The sequence below is a fragment of the Quercus suber genome, unplaced genomic scaffold (genome assembly GCF_002906115.3).
Source record: "Quercus suber isolate HL8 unplaced genomic scaffold, Cork oak 2.0 scaffold_384, whole genome shotgun sequence".
Taxonomy (NCBI): Eukaryota; Viridiplantae; Streptophyta; class Magnoliopsida; order Fagales; family Fagaceae; genus Quercus; species Quercus suber.
Genome location: NW_027069836.1, coordinates 733890 through 742571, shown reverse-complemented (window position 1 = coordinate 742571; position 8682 = coordinate 733890). Strand labels below are relative to the sequence as shown.

Genomic DNA, 8682 nt, shown 5'->3' with positions numbered 1-8682 from the left:
TACAGCTTAGCCATAAAACCACAAAAAAACAAATGAGAAATGCACATTTTTTGTGATAATTGTTAACAATGAAATTAAGGTGAAAGTTTTGTATACAACTGACATTTGAGATTCTGTCCCGAATTAATGTTATTTTTGTGATAACATTTATTTGAGTTACTCTCCAATAACATTAGAAAAAAAAAAATGGCAGTTTCCTCAGGAAAAAAAAAAAAAAAAAGCTTAATCCCTCCAAAAGAAATTTTTAACAAAACATTCTACAATTTTTTTATTAATAATTCCTTTTGTTATAGTCTTTATTTACACGATGATCATCCATTATGTTTTTTTTTTTTCCCATTTTTTTAAAATATTTTTATTCATCATTTTTATCTTTTTATTTATAATTTGATAGTTGGAAGTTGAGGGATTTGAATCCCAGATGTCTCCATTGAAAACACTAAAAAATGCCAATTAGTTGAGTTTCAAGGCTCTTAGCTCCAATCTTTTTAGAATTTATTTATTTAGGATTATTTTCTATACACGCTTAGAGTAAAATAGACAATTTGTATATACTCATTACAGTTTAGAAAGATTATGTTCATTTAGAAAAAAAAAAAAAAAAAAAAAGATTAGGAAGATGACGAGTTCTTGTTAATCTAATTGAGTATGTATATGCTTTGAATTTATCTAGACCGATTTATGTATACCACAATTTGGCTCCCCCAATCCAAACTCTTGACTCTGCCACTAATGGAAATGGAAAAAGTGGGTTTTTTTTGGGGGGGGGGGGGGGGAAGGGGAAATCCATGAGTTAATGACTAATGAAACCCCAGCACGAATTTATTCTATTTATATAATAACTAAAGCGTATTATTTATTGTTGCTACGCTCGTGTTGAGCCACATTAGTGTATAATATTTGGTCAACTCAGTCCATTTCGGTATACTTTAGTCTATTTTGGTCCACTTCGGTCCGTCCAGTCCTTTTAGTCTACTTTGGTGATACTTTGGGAGGAGAGGATTTTGTAAAAAGAGGAGCTGCTTCATTAATAATTATGTTACAATCTCAACCTAATGTTAGTAGGTTCTTCATAAAATTACATTTTTCTTGTATTATTAAAGTCTTGTATTTGTTTTCTTATATAAGTGATAGATTTACTTATATCTGCTTTCTCTTTAGGTCATACAAGACATATAGAATATGAACCATTTGTAAAAAAACACTAGAAACAAATTCCAACCCACATTAACATTATTTACCAAATAATTGCTTTATATATATTAATTTAATGTAAAATGTATTGTGTTTCCTTGAAAAAAAAAATTGCTAAATTTAAAACACTTTCAAATAACAAATGTAGATTGTTTAATTTAGAAAATTTAAATATTTTATTTTCTATACTTTGTTACAAAATTATCTTATTATTTTAAGAAGAGATTAGGACTAACGCTTAAAACTAGTAATTGAGGGGGGGGGGGGGGGGTGGGAAGAGACAAAGACTGAATGAACTTAAATTATTTGTTGAAAGGATTGCACAAAAGAATGGAGAAAAGCTGTGGAGTTTTGGATATGGAACCTGCCAGTTTTTTTTTTTTTTTTCTGAAAAAACAGGCTTTTTTTTTTTTTTTTGGATTTGTAATGCATTTGGGAATATTGAGAAGAAAGAGGGGGAAATGACTATGGGAATGTCATGCTCAATTTTTTTTTTTTGGAATAATATGCATTATTTTGTTCAATGAAATTTTATGTACATATAAATCAACAATTTAACACATTTTATACGCTCTAGTCAGTATTCAGTTGAGTTTATGATAACTTTCTTTCTCCAGAGAGTGCAACAGGTGTCCTATATTATGCTTCTTTACTTTAAAGGCAAAAGCAAGTTACTATTCATTCACCTTCCACAGCTAGTACACAAACTCAATAATTATCTATCATATGCATTGGAGATTATGTGCGCGCTCCACAACCATGTGAGGTACACGGTACAACCATTTTTTTTTTTTTTTTTTTTTTTTTGGGCAAGTCTTAGATATACCACCAATTAGTGGGGTTTTGAAAAGAGTAAGACTACCCATTTCATAGTAAAATCACAACTTCAACTAATAGAAGATCAAATGCTATAGAAAACAAATCAATGATATTAGAAATTATATCACTTCCCTTAAGATGCGACTTGGGCAAGCTACATTCAACCCAATCCAAATTTGACTCTGATGTTGGACAAGTTAATGTTGGGATACTTCAGCTATAGCTAACCAATCCTTTCATTCAAACTCAGAATATGTGAAGCTTGAGCTAATAAATCCTTTGAATCGAACACAGTGGGCACCGATTGGCAAGAGAAGGGAACATAACCGAGCAATAGTTAAGAGCATGAAGAACATGTGAATTGTGTTGTTCTGGGTTGAAGTTCTTCCTAATCTATGCCAAAGTCCCCAAATAAGAATCGCAATTTTTGTAGATGTTCGACGCCAATAAAAATTCCAGATTGCAAAACAAAATAAGACAGTAAATTTGATAATATTGATCACAACAACCATACAAGGGCTTTCCAGGTCAGTGTAGAAGAAGACTATTGTGTGAGAACATTTATGTGACAGTTCCTAGCCATCATAGTCTCCCTCTTTTCATATTAGTTACTCTCCTACCAACTTTACTAAACATTGGCAAGATCTGACAGAGTCACCTAGGGGGCTGATTAAACAATGAAGACAACATTTACAAAGTAGGTGTTCTTTAAACCATTGATGGAGGCTTATAATCAAGCATCTCCCTTATATTTAACCGAATAGAAGGCCCCATTGATGAGCAAATATGTGCACTTTTCCAGTATACACCTTTCGCACCTGATGGCTTGTTGGATTCTACTGATTTCTGTCAGATAAGGGAAACAAATAAATGAGATGTGTATGATAAGTAAATGCATTTCATACACCAATGGAGTACAGGGAAGAAGAGGAAGAACATACTACTGCAGCAAGCAAGTTAACAATAAGGTCTTCTTCAGGAAAGACAGCTTTTCCAAAAGGTAAGTGAACAATCCCAGTTTTGTCTGCTCTGTATTCAACTTTCCCCTGCTTGAATTCTGATATAGCCTGAAATAGATAATAGAATGAACTACCTTCATTTAGTTAAATTTATAATTGTAAGCTAATAAACAAACCATATCATTTGCGATGCTGTTTTTTCACAAGCAAGAAAATATTTGTAATGTCAAAAATTTTGATCGACTTGGTTGTTTTTTTTCTTTTTACTCTCCATTTTGGCACAATTACATTGTTCTTATCATGCCATTCACGCACATACTTTATTATGTCTTGCAAATTGCAGATGATTCCAATTTCCTTTCCATTCCATTATTCTCACTTTGTCAGAGACTTATATGCATGTAAACATACATTAATGAGGACATTATAGAAAATTGCTAAATAACAGTTAAAGGTCCGAAGTCAAAAAATAAATGCAAATGCAAACAGAAATGTGAAAATTACATTTCAATTCCCTATCTAAGTTTCTATACTTTCAACATATGTTGGTTGCAAATTCAGTAAGTAGAAATAGTCACTTGGTTTATGATAGCAATAGCACTTTGGAATACAGGGATAATACCATCCCATATTTGGGGAACCATTTAAACTCAAAAGGGGCACCTTTTGCCATTGGGAATTCATAAACAAAAACACAGAATGTTAGCCATTTTTATTAGCACCAAGCATTTAGTTGGAAAACTTAACCATCTTCAATCAACCATGGCCTCCATTCAAATCCTTTATCATCAGCCTCACATCCACAACTACCAAAATTGACATGATCAACCAACGACTTTCATCACGGACCATCAATATCATCATCCATAACAGCACATTTGCACCCTTCAATTATTTTCTTTTGGAATATGAGAACAGATTTGGTTCCGAGTTATGCTCATTAAGCATGATCAAAAGGATTTCTTTAAATATATATATATATATATATAAGGTCTAGCACTCACAAAAGTCCACTTGATTAATTTACTTAATTGAGGTTTCAAATTTTAATCATCACAGCTAGCCATATAAGGTCACTAGATGGAAAGAGCGATGTTGTCTATCTATCTAAAACCAATAAAAAGGTCATGATAATTAAAATACCAAAAAATGTTATCACAAAAGAATCACGTTGTTGAGTTCTTTTTTTTTTTTTTTTTTTTTAAGATTTGTTGAAACTTTGATTGGTGTAATACATTGTGAGACTTTTACTGTGTTTTTCTCACGAAAAGAAAAAAAAGACTTCCAAGATATCTTTTTGCTAATGGATTTTTTGAAAGCACATCTTTTGTTCTCTCTCTCTCTCTCTCTCTCTCCACGACCTGTATATTTCATATAAATCATTCTTATCTTGAAGAAGAAGAAAAAGAAGAGAACTCATCTAAATCATTCTTAGATTTTGACATAAAACATCCATAACCATAACCATAACCATAGAGTTAAATTTATTTTAACACCAATATTTTAAGTACATGTCCCATAATCAACATGGGTATTCACAAAAGCACTTCTTAGGAACGTAAGGTGAAGTGCTTTTATCACACAATCCGTCACCCTTGTATTGCCTTTTACAGTCCTTCCGGCATCGGTCGTCACCCTGACAAGGCCAAGTTATTTCGCATTTCTTGACACCCTCAACCTTGAATTGTTTTGCTTCTGTCATGAGAACCATTTCCTCACCTACAAAGTCACAATAAACATTGAATTAATCATAAAGCAGCTTGATTAAGTTATGACTTTGGTTTTTCACTCCAAAAAAAAAAAACTAATATAGCATATTAGTAATAGTTTAAAAAAAAAAATTAATATGACAAATATGCACTTGATTGATTTTATCAATGTTAAGATTTTTTTTTCCCCTCCTTTTGGGTGTGTGAGAATGGGGAGAAATGTAGGGCTTGGAATCACTTAAAAAGGGGAAATAAATCATAAAAGTTTAAATTTTAAAGTATTTACCACAGCTAATCACTAGGAGAAGAAGAACATAGCAAAAGGTAGAGAGTTTTGCCATCTCTGAGTTGAAGTACGAGGATTATGCAATTCCATACTCTTTTATAGGGCATTTGGGAGCCGTACAATCCTTATTTCCGCCAAAACCATATTTCATGTTATGATGCAATTATGAAGCAATAGTCCTTCCATTTATTGTTATTAATTATGAATTTATTGTCTATCCTTATATTATAATGAAAAATTAATCACAAAGTAATTGTCCTTCCTTATATTATAATGGAAAATTAATCACAAAGTAATTGTCCTTCCTTATATTAGTTAGGTAATAATCTATTAATTAATGTAGGGCTTTACTTCCAAAAAAATAAATGAGCAATACTAGGGCCACACCCCAACTCACACCCAAATTCACACTCGGTTTAGGTTTAACCTCCTAACTGGATTTTAACACTTTTACATGAATCACATAAGTAAGGTGTAGATTTGGGTGCGGATTGGAGTGTATCCCCTAGCATTATTCTAAATAAAAAATTTTAAAAAGCCAAGAATACATGAGTGGTATTGATCCCTTAAAGGTCAAAATGAGTGCTATTGATCCTTATTAATTGTTTAATCTGCCCCTTAGGTGACTCTATCGGATGTTGCCAATGTATAGTAAAATGGTAGGAGAGTAACTAATACGAAAAGAGAGAGACTATGATGGTTTTGCCTTGGTTGAAATTTTCATAAAAAAAAAAAAAAAAAAAAAAAGGTGTATCCCACATGGTTGCGGAGCGCACACACTATGAGAGGGGACGAATGTATATCTCCAATGTATGAGATAGTTTTTGGGTCTTTTTTGGAGGGTGGTAGTTTAGAGGGGGACTTCACAAGATATATGCGTCACCCCTTTATATGCATACTCAGTGGAGAATTATTATTAATTTTTAAATTAATGGAATGTCTAGCACTCTTTGAATACCTGACTATTTTGTAGGTGTGCATAATTTGTAGGACTTTATTTATGTGTAAGGTCACTTTTAAATTCAGGTTGTTTGTGTCTTAGCTGTGGAAGGTGAATGAATAGTAACTTGTTTTTGCATTTAAAGTAAAGAAGCATATGATAGGACACCCGTTGCACCACGGAGAAAGAAATTTATCATACTGACTAGAGCGTATAAAATGTGTTAAATTGTTGATTTACATGTACATAAAATAGCATTTAACAAAATAATGCACATTATTCTAAAAAAATTTTGAGCATAACATTCTCGGTAGTCATTTTTTCCTTTTTTTTTTTCTTCCCTTAATATTCCCAAATGTATTTCACAAATACAACAAAAAAGCCAGATTTTTCAGTTTTTCTGACGGGACTCATCTTCTATGTCTTATATAACCTAAAGAGAAAGTAGATATAAGAAAATCTATCACCTATATTAGAAAACAAATACATTAATAACATATAAGATAAATGTAATTTTATCAAAAACCTACTAACATTAGGTTGAGATTGTAACATAATTATCAATGAAGCAACTCCTCTTTTTACCAAAACCTCTCCTCCCAAAGTATCACCAAGGTGGACTAAATGGACTAGATGGACCGAAGTGGACCAAGATAGACCAAAGGAGACTGAAATGGACAAAGTTGACCAAATGCTACACTAATGTGACTGAACATGAGCGTAGCAACCAAAAAATACTGCGCTTTAGATTTATATAAGTAGAATAAATTCGTGGTCACTAGTCATTAACTCGTGGATTTTTTTCCTCCTTAAACCCTCTTTTTCCATCTCTATTGTTAATTTCGAGACGGTATCTCATCTGGATATATACAAAACATTCACGTTAATTGCAGTGTTAACAGTTATCACAAAAAATGTGCATTTCACTTTTTTTTTTGGGTGGTTCTATGACTAAGCTGTGGAATACCAAAAAACGTGTTATCACAAAAGAATCACATTGTTGGTTTTTTGTTTTTTTTTGGGTTTTTTTAAGATGTGTGGCAAACTTTGATTGGTGGAGTACATTGTGAGGCTTTTATTGTGGTTTTCTCATGGAAAAAAAACAAAAGGACTTCCAAGATATCTTTTTGCTAATGGATTTTTTGAAAGCACATCTTTTGTTCTTTCTCACTTTTTTGGGGCAAACTAGATTCAGTGGAACAGAGCAGAAAACAAGATTTTTATTTCAATTCTCCCATCCCATAAAAACCAAATAATTACGACTAGATGCTTGGTAGATAGGAAGAGTCAAAATCCACGAGCTGCGCATATATCATATAAATCATTCTTATCTCGAGGAAGAAGAAGAAGATAACTCATAAATCATTCTTAAACTTTGACATAAATAATCCATAACCATAACCATAGAGTTCAATTTATTTTAATACTAATATTTTCAGTACATTTTCCATCATCAACATGGGTACACACAAAAGCACTGCTTAGGAACAGAAGGTGCAGTGACTAAGTCACACATTCCCGTACCCTTGAATTGGTTTTGACAATCAGCCCGGCATCGGTCTTCACCCTTACAATTCCAAGTTTTGTTGCATTGTTTTGCTTCTATCATGGGAACTAATTCCTCACCTACAAAGTCACAATAGACATTGAATGAATCACAAAGCAGCTTGATTAAGTTATGACTTTGGTTTTTCAATAAATATACTAATATAGCATATTAGTAATGATTTAAAAATAAAATTAAATGACACATCTGCACTTGATTGATTTTATCAATATTAAGATTTTTTTTCCCTTTTGGGTGTGTGAGAATTGGGAGAAATGGAAGGCTTGAAATAACTGGAAAAGGAGAAATAAATAATAAAAGTTTAAATTTTGAAGTGTTTACCACAGCTGATCACGAGGAGAAGAAGAACATAGCAAAAGGTGGAGAGTTTTGCCATCTCCGAGTTGAAGTAGGAGGATTATGCAATTCTACACTCTTCTATAGGGCATTTGGGAACTGTACCATCCTTATTTCCACCAAAACCATATTTCATGGTATGATGCAATTATGAAGCAATAGTCCTTCCATTTATTGTTATTAATTAATTATGAATTGATAGTCTACCCTTATTATATTGGAACGTTAATTATGAAGTAATAGTCCTTCCTTATATTAATTGTGAAGTAATAGTCTATTAATTAATGCAAGGCTTTACTTTCAAAAAATAAATGAGTAAATGCTAGGGATACAATCCAACCCACACTTAAATTCACACCCTTATATTATAATGGAATGTTAATTATGAAGTAACAGTCCTTCCTTATATTAATTGTGAAGCAATAGTCTATTAATTAATGCAAGGCTTTACTTCCAAAAAATAAATAAGTAACGCTAGAGACATAATCCAACCCACACTTAAATTCACACCCTGCTTATATGTCAACTCCTTATTGGATTTTAATAATTTCACATGAATCCACCACTTGTACCTGAAAACGCTGAAATCCAATCAAGAGTTGACACATAAGTAAAGTGTAGATTTGGTTGTGGGTTGAAGTGTATCCCTAGCATTTCTCTAAATAGGAAAAAAAAAGCCAAGAATAAGTGAGTGATATTTATCCCTTTAGTTTCAAAATGAGTGTTATTGATCTTTATTAATTGTGAATATGGTTGGCAAAATTTGACACGACTCGTGAATTTAACACAATACGACACGAAATTAGCAGTTTATGGGTTGAGGCTTAATGAGTTTGTATCATATTTGGGTTGACACAACTGACCTATTTAAG

General features: G+C 32.2%; 1 protein-coding gene and 1 non-coding gene across 2 annotated transcripts; both read right to left on the bottom strand.

Moving 5' to 3' along the window:
* Window positions 1–2473: 2473 nt before the first annotated feature.
* LOC111993833 (uncharacterized) lies at window positions 2474–4103 on the bottom strand. The gene is made up of 2 exons (XR_010623968.1): window positions 2955–4103; window positions 2474–2859 (listed from the first exon to the last, which is right to left on the bottom strand). It is a non-coding gene; the product is annotated as an uncharacterized LOC111993833 (transcript).
* Window positions 4104–7301: 3198 nt separating this feature from the next.
* On the bottom strand, window positions 7302–7922 carry LOC111993818 (putative defensin-like protein 184). Its single transcript, XM_024025642.2, has 2 exons — window positions 7796–7922; window positions 7302–7533 (listed from the first exon to the last, which is right to left on the bottom strand). The coding sequence occupies exons 1-2, from the start codon at window positions 7848–7850 to the stop codon at window positions 7361–7363; spliced, it is 228 nt and encodes a 75-aa protein (XP_023881410.1). The 5' UTR covers window positions 7851–7922; the 3' UTR covers window positions 7302–7360.
* Window positions 7923–8682: the final 760 nt, after the last annotated feature.